At 41.1% G+C, this 26,062-nt stretch overlaps 1 protein-coding gene across 3 annotated transcripts in view; it reads right to left on the reverse strand.

Moving 5' to 3' along the window:
• The window catches only part of PHKA2 (phosphorylase kinase regulatory subunit alpha 2), a 62,110-nt gene extending 36,962 nt beyond the window's left edge, over nt 1-25,148 (reverse strand). For 2 of the 3 annotated variants that reach the window (XM_063126432.1, XM_063126430.1), the window contains exons 1-16: nt 24,818-25,148; nt 22,434-22,693; nt 16,830-16,988; nt 15,583-15,630; nt 14,122-14,290; nt 13,041-13,123; nt 11,970-12,050; nt 11,385-11,483; nt 10,604-10,750; nt 10,394-10,447; nt 7,499-7,621; nt 7,006-7,101; nt 5,696-5,803; nt 5,107-5,185; nt 3,948-4,082; nt 1,412-1,521 (exon numbers count right to left, since the gene is read on the reverse strand). In XM_063126432.1, the coding sequence (XP_062982502.1) occupies nt 1,412-1,521; nt 3,948-4,082; nt 5,107-5,185; nt 5,696-5,803; nt 7,006-7,101; nt 7,499-7,621; nt 10,394-10,447; nt 10,604-10,750; nt 11,385-11,483; nt 11,970-12,050; nt 13,041-13,123; nt 14,122-14,290; nt 15,583-15,630; nt 16,830-16,988; nt 22,434-22,511 (1,569 nt within the window). In that variant the 5' untranslated portion in view covers nt 22,512-22,693; nt 24,818-25,148. The remainder of the gene's footprint in view (nt 1-1,411; nt 1,522-3,947; nt 4,083-5,106; nt 5,186-5,695; nt 5,804-7,005; nt 7,102-7,498; nt 7,622-10,393; nt 10,448-10,603; nt 10,751-11,384; nt 11,484-11,969; nt 12,051-13,040; nt 13,124-14,121; nt 14,291-15,582; nt 15,631-16,829; nt 16,989-22,433; nt 22,694-24,817) is intronic. The other variant, XM_063126431.1, reaches the window with a different exon arrangement.
• Nucleotides 25,149-26,062: the final 914 nt, after the last annotated feature.

Genomic DNA, 26,062 nt, shown 5'->3' on the forward strand with positions numbered 1-26,062 from the left:
GGGGAATACTGGGAGATGTCGGCCTTTTTCAGACTAAACATGCGTAGGATTGTACCCTAAATAACTCATAAGGTTGCTCAGGGCACTTTGAGGCGCAAATCTCAGGATGGGGTCATTTGTCTATAAGGCATAAACCCCATCAGTTTGTGTGACTATGCAAGAATTAATTTTTTTGCACACTTGTTCAGAGTTACTAGCCCAAATATAAAAGCTGCAATCAAACAAAGAGCTAAGCACAAAATCCCATTCATTCCAGTAGTCTCATATGCTAACCAATGCCCCAATGTAGATGTATAGGCGGGAGTGGTGCTGAAACAGCCTGGTGAAAGCGCAGCATGAGACTCTCTCACCCCCACACAGACAACCTCCAGGGCACCCATGTAAACAAGGTGCTCCCTGTGAGCATCAATCCTACAAGGGCACAGTTCACATGGTTCCTCCATTCCTCAAAAGAGTTCACATGGTTCCTCCACTCCTCAAAAGAGAGGGGGGGGATAATCATTTATATTGGGTCTCCTCGTGATCAGGCATTCCTAGTGAGATGCCTGATCATGGTTTACACTTGAAGCTGTCTGAATAATGAAGGAGGGGGCCTCTTAGTGCCCCAATGGCATTGAACGCATGAATCAGCTGGTGTCCTCCAGATCTGTTGGGACTACAAGTCCTGGGAATTATGGGAGTTGCAGCCCCAACACATCTGGAGGATGCCAGGTGGGGGAAGGCTTAAATAATTATTCTTGCAAAACAACTAGTTTGTTGGAATTCTAGACACACCCCAACAGCATAGAAAAGAAAGACAGATGTCCATAATTTCATCTGAATATCAGTTGACTCTTTGCCACAGCTCATGGCAAGTAACATAAAAATGTAAAATATGTATTTGGGTAGTTAAAACTGTGATAGTCTTAGTTTGAACTAGATCAGGAGTGGACAACCGGGTGCCTTCTAGATGTTTTGCCCTACAACTCCCATGTTTACCATTGGCTATGCCAGCTAGCGCTGCTGGGACCTGTGGCCCTCCAGATGTTTTGGCATACAAGTTGCCCAGCCCTGAACTAGATTTTTACCTAAAATAATCAGCAGGAACTGTTATGCTTTCAAGCCTTACTGAGGGATTCTTGCTCTTATCTTCAGCACCAGAACAATCAATAAGGATGGTGTAGTATTAACTCATGTGTTCACTACTGGCCTCCGCCATGAGACATACCCAATTTCTGTTAGTGTAAAGAATATGAACTTTTCATTATTCCAGTTTGTTATCATCCAGTTCTGTCAACAACTAAAACCAAGTACAGAACTTTTTTTTATTATCTGCTCAGCCTACATAAGTTTAGGAAGTGGCACGGGGGGAAAACAAATTTCAGGAGCAATTAGGAAAAAGTTAATTTTCCAGTTGGCATTAAAACCTCACCTGAGGGGTAAAAGTAAAGGTCTGATTTCTTATAACATATAATTTGGATGTTCCCAGGACACCAATATGTCGGTAAGGTCTCCCACTTAGTTTCATGCTCTTGTTGCGGCCTAATGAAAGAAAAAAGAACACAACTAACTTCTCCTCTTATATTATATACAATACAAGCTCATCCCAAACATTTTGCTCTCAGAAGAAAATGTGAGAATCGTGATGCTATGCCCATGTGTGACAAAATGCTTGCGTGCGCATGTAAAACAGAAACCAAACTGCTTCAGGGATTAACTCAGCATGAAACTGCATGGATTTAGACCAGTCTTCCTCCATCCTGGTTCCCTCCACCAGCAAAAGCCAACACATCTGCTGTAGTTTATGGGAGCTGTAGTCCAACATGTCTGGATGGTGCTGGGAAGGGAGAAGACTGGATTAGACTAAGGCACTGCCTTATTCATGAATTATATTATTTATTATTATTATTTCTCATTTCTTTTAAAGATGATGATGATGGTGATTTTCTCTACCGTTGAAGCTCTCAGTAATGCTTTTGAGTGTTCCACGGAATTAACTTATAGCAGTTATTAAAAGTATCCCTCAAATCCATTGCTTGTGCAGAGATGTTTTCCAGTTTCGTAAATGAAGTAACATCTTTCTTTTGTAATGCATTAAGTCATTTGTGGAAGAAAAGAACACACAATTAGCAAGTAGGACCAAGTATCTAGCATTAGCATTTAAAAGCTTCCTATCAATATATTAGTTCCTTATAAAAGAAGTATTGTACTGATAGTCTAAATTGTTTGTAGGCATATACAGATAAAATCTGCCAGACTTTATCTCCCTCCTAGAACAACTAATTTGTCTAATACTTTGGACAAACTACACAGTACGGACTAGCAATTGTTTGCCCATTTCAGTTATTCAATAAGCCATTGTTTAAATATGCAGTTTCATGCTGAATTAATGAAGCAGTACTCTACCTATTTGATGGCAGGAACTTTTTTATTAGGGCTCTGCAAGCCTCAGCTTTGGATTTCTGAAGCGTCAGCAGCCATTTTATGACGAATCTGCCATTTAGTGCACAGCACTAGACTGAAGTGGGAAAGAGCCTACAACACCCAGCATGCATTGCTAGGGAGAGACAGACTTACTGGGGTTCAGGAATGGTGGTCACTCATGGCCTCACCCCCGGTGGCATGGTCACCTGCCCACCTGCGCAATCACCCACAAGCCTGCGTGATCCAGGCCACTCAAGTCCCTGAATGGGTCACTACATGTTTCGTGAGCGCCTCGCAGACACTTGCTACCCCTGAGAGCCACCAATTTTGGGGAACCCAGCCTTTACTGGCAGCAAGGAGAAGCGGGCGGCTCTCAGGGGAAGAAGATGGCTGCAGGGTGCTTGCGCAACATGTGGCAACCAATCCAGGGACTTGTGCAGGTGGGTGGGCAATTGTGTGAGTGGCAGTGAGGCCATGAGTGCCCACCATCACTGGATCCCAGTAAGTCTGTCCCTCCTTAGCAATGCATGCTGGAAGTTGTAGGCTCTTTCCCCACTTTGATCTAGGGCTCTGCACTAAATGGTGGATTCATCATAAAATGGCCATCGAAGCTTTGGAAATCTGAAACCAAGGCTTACACAGCCCTACTTTTTATATAAGTAGCATACTTGAGATATCTACATTTTGATATTTTCTTCTGATGTTATTTAGATATGTTCCAAGAAATTTTTTTACATTTTTACAAGCAGAGTTTTCTTGGCAAATACTTCATTATCTGCTTGTTCCGTTTAGGTAACTCAGCAACTGAAAAATATAGTTTACTCCAGAAGTCTTCATTATCATGTTTTGATTTTACCTGCTACAATTCAGCACCTCCGTGTGCACAGGCTCAGAAGTGCAGAGGGACCTTTCTGTGGGTGCTCCACTCTCTTCTATAACCCTCTTCGCACATTACTCGTGTGAAGGACTCTACATGATTGAAGGGGAGCATGACATATTGTGCACCCTGTTCTTTTGGCTCTGTCTCCCCAACCGCCATGCACTGGGAAAAGGTCTGAAGGGCAATCCAGCTCTACTCATGGAAGCTTCTTCACACAATCAGGAGCACTGATTGCTCCACGTGACTGAGAGCTAGTTCCCCCTTCAGATCTTTGTTCAACATGCTGAGTTCAGGGGCCACGGAGCCAAACTGACAAGGCTTTTCACATGAGTAAAGCCTGAAGAGGACTCATGAGTCAATGAAGCTGAGTTTCCTAAAGGGCACATTCTTCACCATGGGGAATGGAATCAACCCTTTTACGTGGAGCTCTAACTGTGCTTTGGAGCCCTACCAAACTTTCGACTGCACTAACCATTCCAGAACTAAATATCAACGTATCCCTTGAATTACATTCAAACAGTTCCTTATATTCTCCCCAATTTTAATTCAAAATATCACGTAATTTAAAACTTCTCTAAAAGCAAAACAAAAGAAGAGAGGATAAGATGGGAGAGAACTAGGAAAAGCAAAGAAGGTTTCACAATTCCTTCACCGCAGCACCTACCAAGCTTGGCATAGAGACTGCTCAGTATCCGCGCCGGCTGCACTCTAGTTGGATTAATGTCAGCAATGCTCTGAACGTTGATTCCGTGATGTCTCAAGAGTTTCTTAATCTCGTTTGTCTCTGCTAGGACATTTACTGTTCGGGGTGGGGGGTGGGGTGGAGAACAACACTCAGAATTTCTCATTGGGAATATTCAACACTATATATGAGCATCTTCTAGGACAGAAACAAAACACCCTGTTTTATTGGTCTAGCATTTGATTGACCAAGATTAGCAAGTTAGGATGGAAGTATTTGACTGACTATTACAAATACACTTTTCCTTACCTGTGTCTTTGGAATAGAAAGGAATTAAAGCATATTGTAAAGCAGAGGTGGGCATCTTGTGGTCCTATTAGCCCACAGTTCCCATGGCCCCTCACCATGGCTATGCCAGATAGGGCTGCTGGGAGTTGTAGGCTAAAACATCTTATTTTAAATACATTCCCATTCTAACTCAATACTACTACCAGGCACTATAGGCCACGCCTTCACAGGGTAACATTCTAGACTCCTCTCTCTCCAAGATCTGCAGGAATTGGGATGTGCACACAGATCTCCTGCATGCACTGGTTCCACCTCCCACTTACTCCAATGTAACTGAGTTGCACTTGGATGCATTTGGATTACACAGATGCACACATAGACCTGCTATCATTGGTGAACCATCTAGACAGCTTCAGCTATCAGGCAGTATATAAATATAATGAATGAATGAATGAATGAATGAATGAATGAATATGAATGAATGAAACGAACGGGAGTCATGTTTTAGATTGATACTTGATTCCAGCAGCCATGGCAAAAGAATGCAGGGGCAGGAAATCCCACCTTTACCTTTTGATGCAGACAGGCAGCGGCAGAGATGGGAGTGCCACAGCCAGCACCATGAAAGTTGCTGAGTGGAGAGTTGCTGGCTGTGGTACTCCCCATCTCCACCTCTGCATCGCAGCAGCTAAAGGTATGGGCAGCTTATCCCCTCCTCCCCCTATAGCCATGGAGAGGGGCTCATTGCCAGTTTTGCCTACTAACCTGCTGGGTGGAGATTGCTTTGCCCCATCTGCCCTTTAAATTTCTCTAACATTCCCAGAAGTAAAAAAATCGCACAATAGTCACCCACCTTGCACAACAACATCGGGCTTAAAAGCAGTTGAAAATCTTCTGTTTAAGGGATCAATTTCACCAGTAGCTAGAAATCCCTGTGAAGGGCAGTAGAAGGAGGTGAAAAAAAATCAGGGCAGAGTAAAATCAGGACAGATTTCAGTGGCCATGATCCTGCCCCCTGGTGAGAAGCATGCAGAGGGAAACTCCATGAGCTTTGGGGCCTAGACTGGCAGAGTTGGCTACAACACAGGCAAACAAAAACGCTTCCTCAAACAAAAGACCTTCCTAATTCCTAGTTAAGTCTCCAACTTAACTAGGAATGAGGATAAGGTCAAAGAAACCTCTCAGAAAGTTTATCAGAAGCTGTGTAAAAGACAGAAGGTACTTCCAGATGAGACTTCTATTTCGCAGTTGTCCCGCCTCATTCATGGAATTTTATGGTGGACTCCAGATGGCATCTTTTCCCTCTTCTAACCCTCCTGGGTTTCCCCACCACCTCTTCCCAGCTTTTTTCTTTCCACAAAAAAATCCATTAAGGAGGAAAAGACGGACTAGCTCACAATATCTTTTGATCAGTAGTGCATATTAGGAGGCCCTAGAATTACCTCTGCTAGGAGAGCACTGAGAATGTATAATGACTGTCCCCAGAGATGAGGAAGCTTTCCAGCTGCAACACGATCCACTGTGTGTGGGTTCTCATACTCTTCATTCACCTGCCAAACAGAAGAATCGGTCAGAACTGGTTCACACACCCTTGTATGTCACTTGATTCTCTATACTTGATGACGTACCAGCTCAAGTCACCAACTGACCTCACTGAGTTCAAGGTGATGCGAGGTGATACGCAAGTTCTATCTATGGTGTTGTATCTTCAATGGCTCATTCACAGAATGCAATTTGTCCCTTGAGATTACAGTCATTGAGTAATAAACACACAGATATTATCTAGTCCTGAGGCTTTGGATGTCTATAATAGCTCAGCCACGATGAGATATTACAGCTTGTGGCCACAAAGCAAGCAGCTGAGCCTTGAGATGTATTCAAAGTTTATTGCGAATGTCCAGCAAATAAAATCTAGAAAGTCCTGCTCTTTTAGCACTGGAAAATGCTAAATTACAAAATCAACATAAAGTGCAATGCACAAAATACTACTTTTTAAGAATTTAGTACATTTAAAATACATTGGCAATTAGTTAAATTACACATTTGATATCTTTTCACTTTTTCTCTTATGAAGAAGAGATATTATTCCTGTATTTCCCTCTACTTTCCATAAAGTGAACATAAAATACAATGGCACAAAAATAACAATTGTAACAGTAATAAACTGCACACTCTGCTGTGTGCTACAAATCATAGCTGACTGAGTCAAAGTTCAGAAAAATGCTGAGTGAAGAGAAAAGTCGTGTGAAGATGTTTAAACATCAGAAACTGGTAGAATATTCCAGAGGGTGGGTGCTGCAACACTAAATGCTCTGTTGCAAGTGCTCCTGAGGCAAACCTCACTGAACTTTACCTCACTAAATTCTTGTTGCTAAAACTAGTTATCTTCACAGCCCAGTTCACTTCTGATATGGGAGAAGTAATACCCACATCTGGGCTGTGGGAAAATTGCTTGAAGCAAAACAGCACAAAGGAAAGGCCGGTTTCATTCCATTTAGCCACACCTTCCATTTTATGAATAAATAAATAGCCACTCCCTACACTACCCACTTTATAATACTTATGTCTAGCTTAGCCCTGAGTCTGATATGTACGGAGGATGCACTTGAAGCAATAGCATTTTCTTAAAATCAAAAGCTGAAAACAACCCTAACTATTACAATAAATTATATAAAAAAAATACATAAGAACACATTAACTCAGAGGCAGATATTTTTTAAAAAATCAGAAATGTTCTGCATTGCTATTATACCTTATCTGGAGGAACAGCATACAGTTCTGGCATCAGAAGAATCCCGTTCTTTTTTCTAATGAGTATCCCTTCCAAGGCTTCTCTGTATTCTTGCACCTGGGAAGTACAAAAGAAGAGTTTAAAACTCACAACCGAGCAACTGAAATAAGAGAGAAAAATCTATGCAGCAGAAAAATATCACTGCCTACCAATATCCTCTTTTGTCAAAAGCTTCCTGTTAATGATAATTAGTGATGGTCCATAAAACTACAATACATACATGTTTAACAGACTATCTAGCTCAGTTCCATCTACTGATGCCCCCCAACTCCAGGGCATGAATCTCTTTAAGTAGAGAAGTCAGTGGTCCTCTGCTGGTAGCACAAGAGCCACAGAAGGGGAAATGATCAGCTCACCCATCATCTTCTGTACATCTACTGTAGCTTAGCTGATTTGCAGATGGCAGCCATAATGCTTATTTCAGCAACCGCCTTCATTTTATTGTTTCCCTTACCTGAATCCTGTCTCCATTGAACACTCCATCGATTAGAAAATATGTCCAGAATACAGGCCACTCACACTCTATGTTCTCAAATAACTTGAGCTCAGCGGGATCATAGTGTAATCTGTTTGGATCCTAGAAATAGGATTGTTCATTGTATGCGTCATTATTCACGTCTCACAATACTGCACAGAATATTTCCCTCTTTGCCCTTCCCAGTCTAGCATAGGTGGCATTCCCCACCCAATTTTGTTAATTCTTAAAGACGGCCCAAGTTATTTAAGCTTAAAACCTGTCCAGATGTGCAAACATAATGCACTTAGAGCCAAACTAAACATGACATTAACCGCAGTTAATGAATCTAGTAATTGCAGTTAATGTATTTAGTTTTTAAAAATGTTTAAATAGCACTTCGAAGAGGCCCCAATCAGGACTGGAGATGTAGTGAGCAAGGAGGTTTGGTAACCTTTGATATGATCCTGATTAAAATCTCCCTCCATTCCAAACTGCTATTAACCCAGGGACTAATCTTCTGGGGCTATCAGCTGTTCTCTCTGTGTGGCTTTTTTTTGCTCAAGACCATGGAGGAAATAGAAAGGGCTAGTCTCCCTTCCTCACACACTTCGGTTCTGATTGTGATTGGGTTACCTCACAGATACTTAAAAATAAAAATAAACATGTTAATTGGAATCACTCACTTAATGTTACGTCTAATGGTCCTTAGTTGCAGTCTTCCATACTATAAGATATGGATTAGTCCTACTAAACTAACTGAGACTAATCTGAAATAAGTGGCTCAATTAAGCATTTCACACGTATGTTCAACAAGTCATATTCCAAAATTCACATTGAAGTACTTGACCCTTTAGTGGGGGGGGGGGGAAACCCATCCTCCCCACCCCCAACAACACTGTCATAACCTATGAGACAAGTCTGAAATAAGTGGCTCAATGAAGCATTTGACTAATTACACACAGAGGAACTTAGTTTCCTATAAATATCCCATTGCTATTAGACAGAGAGGAAACCAGAATTAATACAACATACCTACTACCCCACAAATGAGGATTACTTTGGCATAGGAATAATGCAAATCCAACATAGCTCCTTAAGCCATGCAGATCCCAAGCTGCCAGCATTGAAGCAGTTTTGATAAGGTCTGATTGAATCTGAAATGAGCTGCTTTGTTTTGCTGGTGCAGACATAGGGCAGTATCCAAAGCTGCCACAGTTATAGCTGAAATGGACAATGAGAGCTAGAGCTTGCTAGTGCAAGCAGAAATTAGCCCAAATTGGCAGTTCCAGAATGGGATGTCAGCAGAGCTCCCAGAAGGGAGTTATAGTGACTTATCCTGTTCTGAAAGCACTAATTTGGACTAGTTTCTGGGATTGCACTAGCAGATGCTGATTTTCCATTGTACTAGCATTTGTTTCCACTAACACAACATATTTAGCCTTGGGTGGACTACCAGTACTGGATACTGTTCATAGCCTTGCCTGCATTTCATTGTAATAGCATTCCTTAAGGAATAATCATTTTAAATCTTGCATTAACATCTCTTAAAGCGTCATTGTAATAAATTTGGTTGTGAACTATCTGAAGTGTGATACCATTTGTAGCCTCCCCCATCCTCCAATCATTAAAGTCATTTCATAAAAATAACTTTCCAAGTTGCTGCATACCTAAGTAGAGTATACCAACTCTATCATTATACTGTCAGTACAACTACACTTGGATGTAGGAGAGAATGCAGTTGGATGCCTCAACGTCCAGGACTTTTGGCTATATGCTGAATCTGATGCTTGACTAAATCCATGACAACCATGTGTTCAGACAAACCAGATGACTTCTTCCTTGAGCTTCAGCCAACCAAAAAAGTACAACCCAGTTAAAACTAAGCAAGTTTATGTCCACTTCATTTCAATGCAAAACATGGGAAGGCTCAAGTTAAAGGAAGCCAGATTCCAGCTGGACATCAGGAAAAACTTCCTGACTGTTAGAGCAGTACGGCAATGTAATCAGTTGCCTGGTGAGGTTGTGGCCTCTCCCACACTAGAGGCCTTCAAGAGGCAGCTGGACAACCATCTGTCAGGGATGCTTTAAGGTGGATTGAGCAGGGGGTTGGACTCGATGGCCTTGTAGGCCCCTTCCAACTCTGCTATTCTATGATTCTATGATTCTATATCTCAAAATGCGTGTGAGGAATGAGTCGTTATGTCTTGAGAACATGGCACTGATAGCATGTTTCACCTCATACTACTCTGCACAACTCTGGAGTTTTTCTGATTTAAAAATGTATGCATTCCATTAACCATTTTGTGGTTAAACAGCATGGTTTAGCGTGTTGTCTGAACGGGGCCAATATGACAAATGGTGCCATTGTGACTACTCCCCAGCATCTCCTCTTTGTAGCTGCCAATGCTTCATTGGATGAGGAGCCAGCTAGCCTGGTGAGAAGACCCCACTGATCCTAAATGTTATCTAAGCCAGGCTGCCATGGCCTCTTGAAGAAGAGCAAGACCAGCATTAGCAAGATAAGTTCAGTTAGTTGTGTTAAATTTTGACTGTTTAATTTTGATCTTGCTTCTGTATCAGATTGTATTGTTTGACTGGATTATTTTTTGGGGGGGGGGTTGATTTTTTTCATTTATTTATTTATAAAAATTCCCCACTTTCCATTACAAAATATTCTAAAAGTGGGGAACAATACCAATTAAACACAATAAAATCATGCAGTCAACCAATCAGTAAAATATATGTTTTCTAATAAACTGTGCAGCGTTGTAAATGAGGTTGCAGATTGACATTTGATGTTTATTATGAATCCACCATGGAAAAGCACACATAAAATTAAACAAAAACATTGTTTAGTAAATTATAACGTTTTGACAGTTTCAGAAACAGGACCTCTCTTGGTGTTTTATAGCCATCTCGAATGAAACGACAGCAGCCATACCGACCCTATAAGGATAAATAAAGCATAATTATATGATCATTTGTTCTTATCACACACACAGAATCTTAATCATAAATCATACAGAATAATGTTGATCTGTCTTTATTACCTACAAAGAAATGAATCCAAGAATGATTTATATGGCAGAATTAAATTCTTACTTGCAGTTTGGTGATAATTTCATTTTTTGTTGCATTAACAACGTTCATATCCTCCACGGCAAAGGCTGGATAAGAAATAATGGACAAAAGTCCAGCATCAATCTCTTTTGATGTAGATGCTCTTGGCAACATGGAGTATAGAATAGACTGAGCAGAACATACATAAGCAGAAGTGAAAAACAAGACAAGACAAAGATAAAATAAAAACAATTAGTTTCATTCCAAAGTGTTTTATCAGATGTAGAAAGAACACCCTCATTATATCCAAAATAAGAATTGCAAAATATTTTTCAATAAATGAAAACACATGGAAGTGGTCACTGCATTTGTTATTGGCAGATATATCAATGCCTGGTATATCAAGCAACAGAAAGACTACTATCTATCCACTGAATACCATGATCACTGCCAGGAATTTCCTGATTTCAGCTATGAAATGCTTGAATTCAAAAATCTTTGCCCTTCATAGCTGAAAAATGGCATCCACTTGCATCTTGTACTAGACCTGGATGATGGCTTTCTTTTCTTCATAAAATTTTATTTTGAAATAAAGTTAACAAAAAAAGGTAAAAAATTAAGAAAAAGAACATATGTATTAATTAATCACAATCACTAAATAAACAAATTAATTCACTAATTATAAATCTTAGATGATGGGTCATAACTGCAGTTTGACTGAATTTCCTAACCGTTTAGTTGGAACTTTAAAAGGGGTTGGTGCTTTGTTACAGGGTTTATTTGTTTCTTTGAGATCCCTCATTGAAAGGAGATTCAGATTTACCTGACAATGTTCAACTTCATCTGGAAGGACATGAATAACTGACTTGTGTCCTCCTCCAGCTCCAAAAAGGTCCAATTCATCAATTGCTTCCAGTGCAGCCTTCAGAAAAAAAGATACCTATGTGTTCTGCAATTTGTCAAACACCACCACTAATGAATGAGACCATAACTGATTAAATAGAATTAAATAGACTAACAGTAGATGTTAACAGCTTGCCCTAATCCAAATTCACACGGAAGCAGGTGCGCTTGGGAATGAATGACCTGTAAATGCTACCGATTTTCTCAAGGCCACTGAATTAGGGCTGTTTTATACTATAGCTGGAGGGTGGAAGCTGAAAATGTCTTCCGTATGATGAAAGCTTGCCAAAGCAGCTGTAACATGCGCAAACAGCTCACTACATATATCAATGCATCACACAGAAACTATCCATGCCTGCACCAGCCACGGAGTATGACTATATCCAGACCGAACCCTATATATTTCTAGAAGTATTTTAGACAGGGATACAATGAAGCAATCAAATATATGACGATAGGGTGCAACTTTTAATATACATGTAGAAAACAGCAGAAACATTCTCACCTTTGCTATTCCCACAGAGCTTGCATTTAGTTCGGGGATGCCCTGATTGGTCTTATCACCACGTTCCCACATGCCATAATCCTGAAACAAAAGGAAGAAGAAAGCAGATCCAGAGAAGTGCATGAGCAGTCCACAGCTACTCGTGCATTATTGTGAATAGGAGGGAAGAGCTACGAAAGCACTACACAATCAGTTTGAGAGTCATTGCCTAAGGGGCCTGGCTAGGATGTACCTATCTCTGCTTAATAGGTTGCAATATGCACAAACCTTGTACTGACATGTGCCTCTCTAACGCTGCCCCTTCCCTCCTCACCATGATGTGATTCAACACTTCCTGGGTTAATTATCTAAACTTTTCCATTATAGCAAAACCAGGAAACTATGGTTATCAGGAGCAGAACAAGCCAGGATAACCATGGTTTGAAATTGGTTTAAGATTCTGTATTGTTCTGCTGTTGGTCACCAGAGCTTCCCAGTTTGGATGCAACAGGAAACTATAGTTAATTAACCCAGGAAGTGTTGAATCATAGTTCACAGAAGAAAAAGGGGCAGCACAAAGGAGTTTGCAAGCAAAGGCTTGTACGTATCTTATAGCTTAATAAGCCAGTATATGTATGACTGCCAAAAAGTCTCCCAATAAGTTTCAATTATATCTTTTCCAACCAGTATCTTCACTTTAAAAAAATAAGTGTTCATGAATTTTACATGTGGCTCTACCTGCTTCATTCATGTAAAGGCAAAAAGGCAGTATATACAATGATGGGTGGTTTTTTTGTTCTTTGACTAGTTCACCACAGTAGTCATATCTTCTTGTTGATTTTTCTTGACAACTAAGCGGATAAGTAGTTGCTAGCAATTTTCAAACCTTTTCCCAGTATTGCAAGCATCATAACAGATATTATTGCAAAGGATTCTCTCTTCAACTTTTTCCGATGTACAGGCGCATAATCAACCTATCAATCACATCCAAGACAAAGTCCAAACAATATTTTCTGTGGTTTAGCTGTAGATTTGAGACATTTATAAAATTTACCTAAGATAAATAACTAAAATGACCTTGAACATACTTACAGCTACTTTGTAGGCAGCCTCTATGTAAAACACAAGATTCTGTATAAAGGCAACTTCATCAAGGGTGAATACAATACGCAATCCTAATTAAGAAAGAACCAACTTTAGTCTTTTTACATAAAACCTAGTGACACAATAAAATGAATTCTTCATATAAATAGCCCTGCACTCCTGATTTAGCACTTTGGTGGGAAATTTCTCAAAGAAACCTTTGCACGTAACATCCATTATATCTAAAGAGTTGCTAGAAAACATATATGACACAGAAAATGCACCTTGGAAAGGTGATTTTTTAGTCTCATATAACATTAAGTCAACGTAGATAATCTATTATTTTTCACTATGCTTTTTCATTAATAACTTCCCATTCACATCTTTCCAAATCAAAATTAAAAAGACAATTCCAGCATCAAAGTTTTTATTCTGCGAATAATATTATCCAAAAATAAAGTGCATGTACAGTGCTTCGATGGGAATGGGCTTTGCAACTATTCTGTAACATCAAGCTCCAATAAGTGAGTGCCACATATCATATCTGTGACTTTTATTTCCTGTGCTTGGTCAGATGCCAGTTAAACAACTAAGGCAAAATGATTAAGCAATAGTGGTTTTAAAAGGACAGATTGCAAAGTGCTGAAACGACCATCTGCTTTGTGGGTAGTTAGTCAGTCATCTGTAGGATTAATATCCTTGGTAACAGATTGAAAATATGTGCTAAAATGTACAGAAACGAAAGAAGTGTCATGGGTGAGTAGGTACTTTCCTGTAAGGAATCCCTTCCAAAACATTTTGTCAAGAACAGCCCATCAAAACTATTCTAAAGAGTTCAAATTTAAAGCCAGTTAATAGTCAGTCAGTAGATCAAGCCCTTTAGACCTGGATAACCCTTTAGATTAGAACTACAAGAGATCTGAATAGCAACTTGACCACTCCAGTCCATAACTGAAGAAGAGGCCCACAGAGAATATGGCAAAGGAGTTAAAGGTCCGATACTAAACTTCGTTATTTTTAATAGCTTGCTAATTATAACAACACTGATGTATCCTTAGAAAGAACTACTATCAATTCCAAAGCAGCTTACCTGATGCTGTCATCTGAGCCAGGAAGAGAAGGTAAAGCGAAGTTGCATCTACTTGTAGATGTCCCCACTCATCATCTCCAACTACTGTACCACAAGTGGCTGTATTATATTTGGCATGCAGGCAATCCTTGGTACTCTGTGTGTGCTTGAACTTTTCAACCTTATCTACCTAAGAAGAACATGCAACATTCTGAAAGTGGTTCCTGAAGCATAAACATTTTCAAGATTACATTTCTGTCTCAGTGTCCAGTTTTCGATACAGTTTAATGTAATGGACCCTGCTTAGGTTCTGGGGCACCACTGTTCTCCAGGATTGGAGGCTTCTGTATATCCATGCCATACCAGGCTCTTACCAACATTGTGGAACGAGCGACAGAGGTTTTTTAGCCTCTTCGTTCTCCTTTCCTGTACTTTCTGCTACATGGGCCTCTGAGCCCATCTAGCACATGAATAGGAGTACAGACAAGAACCAAGGGACTTGTGGATCTGGTGAATCCACACCCTCTGCCTTTCCTGCCCATTTGCCCACCCCAACAAACCCCAACATGTCCCTTTCCTCCCATCCTGATGTCATGGCACCAAACTCAGGAGATAAAGCCACAGCGGAAGCAGGCCAGGATCCAATGTAAGTGAGAGGGGTAATTGCTGCTACGATGCCACCCCCTCAGGTCATAGCATTGTCTATGGCAGGGGTGCTGAACCTCTTTCAGCCCAAAGGCCAAATTCCACTTTGGAGAAGGTCTCAAGGGCCTCATTCCAGCGGTTGGTAGGGCTGAAGACAAAAGGGGTAGAACTAAAATACTAGCTCAAAGCTCTTACTGCCAGTAACTAAGCCTTAGGAAGTATTTCAGAATAGGAAAACAAAAACAAAAAAAATACACAAAAGCATAAAAGCCACCAAATGATAGGTGGCTGGGGAAAAGGAGCAAGACCATGTGGAGAACTCCAGGAGGTTGGATTGCAACCCCAGTAGGGCTGGATTTGCTTCCAGGGCTGAGGTTCTGCACCCCTGGTCTATGGCCTTGGAAGAAGGGAATCCCCAGCATCGTATGGCCCCTCAGACATAGAATCATAGAATAGTAGAGTTGGAAGGGACCTATAAAACCATCAAGTCCAACCCCCTGCTCAATGCAGAAATGCTTTAAGGACCATAGGACTGCTATCTTATAAGGATAATATTAATATGCTTTCACAGCAAGCTGCCTTTAAATTCATTTTAGAGGGACTCATTACTACCACTAGTTTTCAAGTAACGTACGAAGTCCAAAGTCCTTCTCCCAAAGTAAAACAGTTTCAAAGGAACTGTTGAGACAGAAGCCGGCTGCCAAAAGTACTGCTTGGTTCTAACCCGCCTTCTTCATTTCCTCCCATACTTCACACCACAAATTGCAGTCTTATCATTAGATTTGATCATGCTACTAAAAAGCAACAATAATAATAATGTCCGCTGTTTGTTATTACCTGTCTCATCATACATTGCAGAAGTCCCCGCATCAGTTTCACAACATTCTGTGTTCATACGAGAGAGAATAAAAATGTTATCATCCACCTTAGCACCAGTATCAGTCATCGTAATCTAATGATCAGTGTTCATATAAAAAAATATAGAACTACACTTGCATACACGTAAGAAAATGGTATGTTCATTTGAATTATCTGATATGTTGGCCCATAAAGATACATACTAGAACAATAAGCTACCTCTTTATTTGACTGCTGAAGTGAATGACTTGTCACCGAATTTAAACATATTGAAGCTTGAATAGAATCAGTCCTACACTGTGTGAATTTCGTTTTTCACTCTAAGCAATTATATGTAATTTCTCTTTCACTATGGAAATACTGTACGGAGTGATGCTGTTGAAGTTCAGAACTGGGGAGCACAAAGTATGAATTCCCCTATTTAGAACTTCCAAGCTAATTATAAGGCAAACCCCGAGCCTTTTGATGTTTGGGCTCAGCTTGTAATTAGCTTGGCCCTAATCTCACCATTATCTCCCCTTTGGCACAAATGTAAGCTTTGGGGCCTCATTCTGTACATATCATCCGGAGAATGGGAATATGCAGAAATTGAAATAGGCCCAATTTAAAAATGAGCTAATTTGAGCTTGTTCTGAATTGAGCTGGTTAGCTTTATTTCATGTAAACCTATCCTCAATTGAGCTATAGTATCTTGCATATTGCTATATATACACACAATAGGAGAACCCTCAATTGTCATGTGATGAGTTTATGAAACCAATTGTCCAATGACTACATTTTCAGATCTATAAAAATGTGCTGCTGGTGCACAAAAATCTACAGAAAGGTTTTTTTTCTAGGTCTATTTATTTTATTTTATTATTATTGCATTTATATCCTGCCTTTTTTCCTCCAAAGAACCCAAAGTGGTGTACATAATCCTCCTCCTCTCCATTTTATCCTCACAACAACAACCCTGTGAGGTGGGTTGGGCTGAGAGTCTGTGACTGGCCCAAAGTCACTCAGTGAGTTTCCATGGCTGAGTGGGGACTAGAACCCGGATCTCCCAACTCCCAGTCCAACACTTTAGCCACTACACCACACTGGCTCTATCCATACCTAGGTCTATCCAAACCTTGATTTTACCCCCTTTCAATTAATAATTCAAGTAATAATTAAGTTATATATAATAGAAGCTCATCGTTCGATTATATACAAAAAAAGCAAAGGGTGAACAACAGACATACCTGCTCTAATTCATAGGCTTTGGCTTTATCTTCATCCCGATCTGCATTCTTCCTGTAGGCCATCCCCAGGCCCCACACAGCCAGAATGCTATATATGTTATCACGTACCCAAGCATCCTTTTGTTCTGTGCTGGCAGAGAGCAGTCCCGTAACAGGATTCTGAAAAGGAATGTTTAAAAGAAATAGAAGAAAAAGAAGAAATAATTTACCCAATAGGCTACTACTGAGAGCTACTGTTCCATAGGGGTTAAGAGACAGAGCTGTGAACCAGGAAGTAGTTCTCTTTCAAATAACATCTCTATCATAAACTCAGATGGCCTTGGCCAAGCCCCTGTTCCTCAGTGTCAGCCCCACACATAAGAACATAAAAAGAGCCATGCTGGATCAGACCAAACGTCCTTCTAGCCCAGCATTCTGTTCACACAGTGCCCAACCAGCTATTGCCCAGAAACCCGCAAGCAGTATTGTGGAGATAATGCTGACCTACATTGCAGGGTAGTTGCAAGGATTACTGAGATAATGAACATGAAACATTTTGAACATTCTAAAGTTCTGTATAAGTCTAAGGATTATTACTGTTGTTGCCTATGACAGATCATGTGGCAATGACCAGTTGCAGGTTGACACAATTTTTGTCTTTTTGCCGATACAGACATGGGCCCCTGGTGGCTACAAAACCCCAAATGCAGATAAGCTCCTACCATGGACCAGTGAAGGCAGTGGGGAACATGGCCATTTCTGTCACTGAACACTAAAACAGTCCACCTATTGGCACTGCTGGCCAATGGCCAACTCAATGGTCCATTTTCCCTTGCAGAATGGGTGTCAGGGCACAGGGATGAGAATTGTCCGAATGACCACACAGGGGCATCATCCATGCACAATGGCGTAATAAGTGAGCTGTTGTTGTGGGTGGCACAGTTGCTTGGAATGTTGTGGGGAGTGTCTTGTCAGTATTACTGCATTAACCTTTGCTAAGAATGAAGTGAGGATTTAAGGAGGGGAGCCTGAAATGTAAACTGCCCCCTTCAAATAAGGCATTTCCAATTGGAGTCAGGTAAAGCTTCCTTCGAGCTTTGGGCTGATCTGAATAGAAGCTCACACACTGCTCACACACTAAGGATTTTTTTTTGACTCAGGGAAAGAGTTAATGGCAGCAGGGAAGTGGAAGCAGTAGTTATCTGAGGCTCAGCATTGAAGGGTTTAAGTGTTATACTGGAATATGCCAACAAACTGAATTATTTTTAGGTCAGATAGGAGGAGAGAGTCCATTGCCTACCCTTAGTTTTTACAGCTATTGACTTTGCTGCTGGCATACAATGGATCACATCTTAACTTGGCATAGCAGCCATCTGACTTAGCAGAACATAAGATCACCCTGCCCAACACTTGTCTGTAGGGTCTTAGTGCTAGAAACCTACTTGAATTAAGCAGAAATGTGGTTCACGCTTTCAGGAAGTGCCCAGCTTGCACTCTAGCAGATTTCCAAAATAAGAAAGTTCTAGATCTAGAAGTGGGAACTGCCACAGAGAATAGCTCTTTCTGTGACCTCTCTCTAGCTGGATAATAAATTAGAATATCAAAATATAGCTGACCATAGAGACTGTAATTGGAAATCAATGAAAGCGGCTGTCCTCAAGGTTTGTACTACCCATACTCTTCCTAATCCTGTTGTGCATGCATTTTCTAAGGTGAATGATGTGCTCTTTCAGGCTGCTGAGTGAAGTTGCCAAGTCCTAAAGGAGATAGCTTTCTAGTCTCATTAAGTTCTCATGGATGGGCAAGATGTCCTTCATGTGCCATAGTATTAAGGCAGTCTGCTCACAATGTACAATTAATAAGACTACAGAAGCATAAGCACAATGCAGTACCACTGTGATAAGGGCAGAACGGATGGGTCTAAGGCTGCTACTTTGTCCACGAACTTCCACCTCCCAATATGCATTATTGACCCATTATGACAACCTTCACCAATCTAGTGCCCTTCAAATTTGTTGGACTACAACTCTCAGAATCCTCCAGCCAGCTATGCTAACTGGGTATTCTGGAAGTTGTGGTCCTGAACACATCTAGAGGACTCCAGTTTGGAGAAGGCTGCATTATGTGATTTTAGTACAATTACAAAACTCACAACCAGTTGCCTTAGTTTCAGGGGTAAAACTGAATTTGCAGTAGCAGGTTTTGCTGCCTGCAGGGGGATCCTACTGAAATCACTAGATCTCTACCTAGTACAACAATTTGACTGAGACTATGTGCAAATACAGCTTAGTAAAAATGTTACTGACCACCGTACTTGGGGTAATCAGCCAAGAAACATATATAAACACATGCACAGAATCAGAAAGTAACACAGTGTACACTTGTTACTTTTCTGTTTAATGACATTGCTGTGTGATTCAAACTACATGCACAATATTACAAAAACATCAATAAATTGATCTGACCCTCAGCTACTCTGGTGTAACAAATTCTCAGTTCTCTTGTCTTTGCTGGAGCCATTAAACATCTGACACATTGATCAAGCTGGAGTCAAGAGTGCAGCCCACTGTTGCAGTTCTTGTAAACACTGCAACTTACATAACATCACATTCCTCTAGCTATGAAGAGATGCTAGAGCTATCTCAGCAATGAAGTAAAGAATGTATGGCTTTTTTCACATAAAACACAAACAAATGAACATAGAATGTGACTACTGACATAAACGGCATGATCTATTTACATTGCAGGTACAGTGCTCCACCACCCTGAATCCTGGAAGGGCTCAATAGAGCTTTTTTCCAAACTGCCCCCTCCCCATCCACCCAGCCTTCATACAACACACTAACCTACACTCAGTGGTTGAGAGTGGGTTGTTGTTGAACCGTGGGTTGCTGTACCATGGGGTTGTTGTGTTGTCTGAACGCAGCATGTTTTCCACAAGCTGGCTTGTTAACCCTGCAGTATGGCTTATTTTTCTAGAACAAGCTACCATGAGAACCCATGGTTTGTTGTTGGTTTATTCAGGGTGGTTAACAAGCCACACTGCATAGTTAACAAGCCACCCTGTGGAAAAAGCACTGCATTCAGACAACATGATTCAACAAAATATTTACTATGTGATATAATCGCAAAAGGAGGGAGAGAGTGTAAAGGAACACAACACCATATCTCATCTTCACATAGTATTAATGACTTCAAAACTATTCCATAAATGCACATTCATTACACTGGATATTCGATATGTAAACTGTGGAATCTAGCACTGCCTCCCAATTTTATATTACAAGGTTCTCTACCAAGCTAATAAAAACACGAATAAATATGTTTTTGGATTTGCAGTATAAAGCTAAAAATGACTGTACATCTTCTGAGGTTTCCAAAAGTTACTGTTTCATATTGTATGGTCTCGCTATTGCAGGCCATTATGATGGGGGTTACTAATTACTGGTTGTCCTCTGTAAAGTCTGCTCCTGGCATAGTTTGTAGCAAAGTTGCCACTGACCTTTAGGGTCTTACATCTGAGTGCTTGGAAAATTATGCCCTTTATACTGTCCTACTCCAGCTTATACTGCTTAATAAAAAGTATATTTGGAAAGTGACTCATGGGGGAAAAATCACCTGCTCTCATCTCAGTAAGATTAGACTATTTTAACTGAATGATATTTCAAAAGACACTGGAATTTTTACAGTAGGAGGACTTCAGCTCAATAAGTTGACAGAATTAGAGCACTCTGCTTATTCAGGAGGCCTATCCTGGATATAGCTCTTTTTCACCTACCTGTTTTGCAATATTCTGGATTTATTTAAACACACTGTAATAAATACCAGCAGGCAGCTATCAAAATAAATAGAATGACTTTAAGTTTATACTAGCTTTACTGACTAAGGGTCACTTCAACCATATGTGTTCTCAGTTCCATGGGGGTGGGGTGGGGAATGTACACATCATGGATAAATCATCACAGGTGATGAATGTACAAATATCTGTTGCACATACATATGTGTGGTGCATAGATTGGCGTGTTTCTCACTCAAGACAATATGCTTAGTATCTGGGGAACTGATATAGGAACATTGTGATGTGAAAGCAGCAATAACAGAATTTATTTTATTTATTCTTGCATTTATATCCCGCCCTTTTTTTTCCTCCAAGGAACTCAAGGCGGCATACATAATCCTCCTCCTCTCCATTTTATCCTCACAGCAACAATCCTGTGAGGTAGGTTGGGCTGAGAATCTGTGAGTGGCCCAAAGTCACCCAGTGGGTTTCCATGGCTCAGTGGGGACTAGAATCCGAATCTCCCATCTCCCAGTCCAACACTTTAGCCACTACACCATGTTTATTGGCAGGAAAGTTGCTAAATCCTTCCAAATGGCTTCCAACACAAATCATCTTAAACTACAGAAATCTCAAAACAAACAACCTTTTTTTCATCTTTCAGCCCAAATAAATGGATCTAAGTATTATGAACAGGAAGTAAATGCTTGCCAGTTACTCTAACACAAGTGGGACCGGCAACAATGGGAAGTACTACTATTCAAGATTAAAGTCACACCATTCCATTTCCCCTCTGGTTTGGTTTTCCGTTTTTCTGCCCCAAGAGTCACTCAGCATTCGGTGGCCTCTGAGAAAGCTCATTTCTCATTGAGCTGTCTTGGGTTCCCCTCCCTCCCCTTAGGGTTTTTCTTCCTGTCAACATTGGGATTACCACAAGTCTGCCGTTACCTCCATCTTGTGAGTGAATAATGCCATTTTGACCAAATAAGCATAGGCACTCTCTAAATATGGTGAAAAGTAAGACCAATGTAGCAAAACACCCACCCAAGTTCCCTACTATAGGTGGTAAGAGTCACATTTATGCTCACTTGAAGCAAAGTATCAGACTTCCAAGGTGATGAAAAGGCAAAGTGTGAAGTAGATAGATGAGAGTGACAAAGCAGTCTGGGAATCTTGGGCAGAGGGAGGGGGAGATCCCTCAAAGCAACTGTCAGGATTAAAAGCACTTCACATATTTGATTATCAGCTGCACAGCTCAGCAAAAACGTGATAGAGAGGAGCATGAAGGACACAAGCTGAGCTGGTAAGAAGAAATCAAGAGCAGCAGCAGATGCCTACATGACTAGAGGCAAAGATCATGGGGGCCTGAACATGGGAATGCCCACACACACAAGTACTAAGTTACCTTATAAAGGGGACAATATGTCCAGCTGCTTTGTGGAATCTGCCAGTCACTTTGAACTATTTAAAGCCTGCTCAGTTTCCTCAAAGAACTTTGAGCAGTACTCAGGAATCAAGGAAGATGCTGGATGATACTATCTTTTGCCTAGGAAGTTACAGTCCTTACCCCACATAAACGTTAATTCTTGGAAACAGCCTCAGTAATAATATTTCTTTGTAACATGTAATACCTACCCACATGGAAATCAAAGAACTGGACTTCTGTAACCAAAATATTCAATGAATCTAATTAATTTAAAGTATTCACAGACTAGGGCAGAGGCATCAGTATACATGATAAGTGAAAATAAATATAATGATTTAAATTACGCCTGAAAATAAATGTAAATACATGAGACAGCTGTTATGAAGGAAATGCCCCATTCACCTGCAGGACTTGCACTGACCTGGTGATTCAAAATGGTCTGTTGAACAAGCCGAGAGTAGCCATCTAAACGGACTCCAGAGTTGCTCCGGCTCCTCATCTCCACGATGTCCAAAATTCTTCAAGGAGAAAAGCGTGGATGGCTGGAGTAGCCCTTCGATCTCTCTCTCGATCTCTCGATCTCTCTCAGCCTTTAGTATTTGCAGCTCATTCATCCATCAGCAGTCTGAACTGTAACTCTTGCTAGCAGCAAGCATCTTTGTTCCAAAACAAACAGAGGAGCTGTCAACAAAACAGGCATTACAGAGGAGTTTACCCTTTTGCCTACATACACTCTGCAGTCAAAATGACATCTTGAAGCTGCAATCCTATGCACACCTAAATAGAGGTAAGCTCACTATTAGCTGTTCTATATTCTAACCATACAGACAAAAACCATAACCAATTGATTGATCATGTCTTTACACTGAGTTTGAAAATGGTGTACATGTGTATAGATACACAAACAATTCAAAATTATAAGTACTATCTGTATCTCACCCTTGCTTTCAGGGCAATTTACGTAGACATTTCCTATTTTCACGATCATCTTGTGAGATGGAGAGGCCCAAGGTCCCTTCATGGATGGACAGAGATTTGAATCCAAGTCTTAAATTCTGTTTTCCAGAATTCAGATCAAATACTGTCTAATGTATCATCTGCCTTTCTAATTACCATAATTCTTGAAACAACCATGATTTGAACAACAAAAAGAATAGCAGTAGTATGGGAATATACACAGTAAATCTGTGTATATTCCATAGTATTTGTGGTACATACTACAGAGATTCCATACTTGGAATCTCATTCCAATACCCTTCCTTTGCCTAGAGCTACCAGTAGATTCTCATTTCCATGTTAGACTCCTATCTGTGTATATTAATAACAAAACCAGGAATATTTCTGCCTGAGTAACAACACTGTCCTGATAAAACCCCTAGATACATAAAAAGACTGAAGAAAGGGAACAAACTTGCCAAACCAAATAAAGGGAATATTGGCAGGAATATTGCTAAATCCTTCCAAATTAATGGCTTCCAATACAAATAAACTACAGAAATCTCAAACCAACCTTCCTTTTCTCCATCCCTCAGCCCAAAGAAATGGATCTAAAACTACCACCTCAAAAATGTGACTTCAGGAGCAACCTAAACAAGGCAACTGCCTGGCATGCTAAAATGTTGTCTACTTCACCAATATAAGGTGTCTTGGAGAGAGCTATTACCTGTACATTTGCATTTATCCATTTTTTTCAATGTATCCTCATAAATGAAATGGAAATTCTAATGACTTCTAGAGCAGTAGCCATGATGGTTTGTTGCAGCTAAAACAACAGAGCCTTGTAGCACTTCAAAGCAGGGATAGGCAATCTGGTGCCCTCCAGATGTTTGGTGCTATAACAGAAATGCCCCAAAATATTTTGCCACCTGAGGCAAACGACAAGATGGCATTCTTCCCATTTGAATGGACTGGCAACTGAATCTTATTTTACACAAGCAATGGGACAGCATCCTTCATCGCACCTGAGGGAAATAAGCTAATTTGGGAACATAGGAACAGGCTGAATAGTTTACACAACTTTATCCATCAATACCTCACCACTATCAACTGAGGCAAGTACTTCCCTCTGCCTAATATTAAGACTGGACCTGACTGCAAGTCCCATAAACCCCAGGCAACAAGGCTAATGGTCAGGGATTATGGGGGTAGTAGTCCAAAATAGGTTGCCTTCCCTTCCTTTGAAGGCTTTAAGGTACCACAAAACTCCTTTGCAGTTTTAGTCTAAGTTGGTGATAACAGCCAATAATTTGGGGGAAGTGGCAGAACAGGCTGGCTGGCTGGCTAGGGGATGCTGGGAATTGTAGGAGTTTTCTCTGTCTAAACATGCCTAGGATTGCACCCTTAATGTGCTCTTGAAAGATGCAAAAATTTAATTTGGATAAGTCAACAAAAAACAAAGCAAAACAAACACTTTGGAAATCACATGTATTGCTTGATATTCAAATTAGTATTTCAATATAGAAGATTTCATTTTTATTATGCATTTATTGTAGATTATTTCGATGGGGTGTCCTCGTTGCTTACATCTGAACATTGATAGATACGATTTTTAAATGGAATATTTTTGTAGACAGAACACGCTTCTTTAGCATGCTCTCCTCCGTCAATGAAAACAAAAGCTGCATTTCCGAGATGTTAAAAGCATCAGATATCATTTCAAAGGCCTGAAATGAACCCCAAGGTCATCCAATCTAACCCTCCACCAAAGTAAGACCCTCCATCAGGAACCCCCCCCCGCGCTTTCCAATTACCCCCATATAACGCAAATGCGCCACAAGCAGAGAGGAGGAGGAAAGATGCTCCTACCTGCCAAGGAGCTCCGCCGGCTCCCATTCTCCAGGGTGGCAGTGCTGGGTGGGCGATGATTTACGCCTCCGGGCTGTTCAGAAGGAAGGGAACGCTCTGCCTTCCCGCAACAAGAAAACCCCTTTGGCTGCACAACCGCTCTTGCCCCTCCTGGCAGAAAAGGCTGTTACTCCCGGCATGGGAGACCCGGGTAGTAGCGAGAACGAACAGAGCCTCCTCGGCCCTCGCTTGGGGGAAGCTGCTCCTTCGGCGGATGGCTTCCTAGGTGAGGTTGCATTCAGGCACGCGCCGTAGGGGCCTGAGAAAACGTTTCTTCCACTTTATTAGATTGTTTACGGGGCCGGCAGGAGGCAGGCAACACCCCTCCTCTTTTCTGAGCGTTTCGTGTTTCAGGCAGGTCCTGCAAGAACCGTGGAACAAGAAGCTTCCGTCACAAATAATTTCTTCAGTTCAGGGAGGGAGAAAGACAGGGATGTTGCTACACGTGTCATAGACTCGAGTTAAAAGAGCGCTCTCCTTGGTTTATTACTTCTTCTTTTTACGAGCTTTTGTTGTTGTTATTTATGTGGCTGTCAGGATCTCATCGCCTTGCTTTTGGTCGGAGCGGGATCTGCTTCGTGATCGAGCCCAGCAAGGCGCGCGTTCACGCCCGGCTCCGTGATTGGTTTTGCTGCGTGAATTCCTGGGCTGCCGGAGAGACAGCGGTTCTCTTGCGTTGTTTAAAAATGGGACAATTTTAATGCATGTTAAATATATACGTAATAGGATAAAGTAGCAGGGGGTGGGAAGGATCTCTGCCTGCGATTTTGATTGGCAGGTTCTCTCTAGAAGAGACCGAACAGACCAATGCAGCTACGTTCCTTCACCGGAGTGATCTGTTACTTCAAGGGTGTTGAACCTTCGGAGAAAGGGGGTGGAGGAGCGGGGCCGACCTTGCTGGATTTGGCCCTCCCGGTCCTGAGGCTCTGCACCCTTGCATTCCTTTGACTAGCGGGGTGGCCATATCTTCAGAATCCTTTTTCGCTTGAGCTGTAGCTAGAGAGAGCGAGTCCCCACCCTTTGGGTCTGCTTGTGGATTCCCAGGTGGCTGGCTGTTCCCTTTGGATTCACTGCAGCTCTCTCTTTATCTTTTACTTCCCCCCCTGACTCTAGTGATCTCTAGTTAAAGGGCCTACGAAATGAGAAATCCAGAAATGGTGGTTAGTGAGGGAGTATCTGTAGCTCACTGCCTGAAATCCTGGAGGA

The sequence above is a fragment of the Elgaria multicarinata genome, chromosome 5 (assembly GCF_023053635.1).
Source record: "Elgaria multicarinata webbii isolate HBS135686 ecotype San Diego chromosome 5, rElgMul1.1.pri, whole genome shotgun sequence".
NCBI lineage: Eukaryota > Metazoa > Chordata > Lepidosauria > Squamata > Anguidae > Elgaria > Elgaria multicarinata.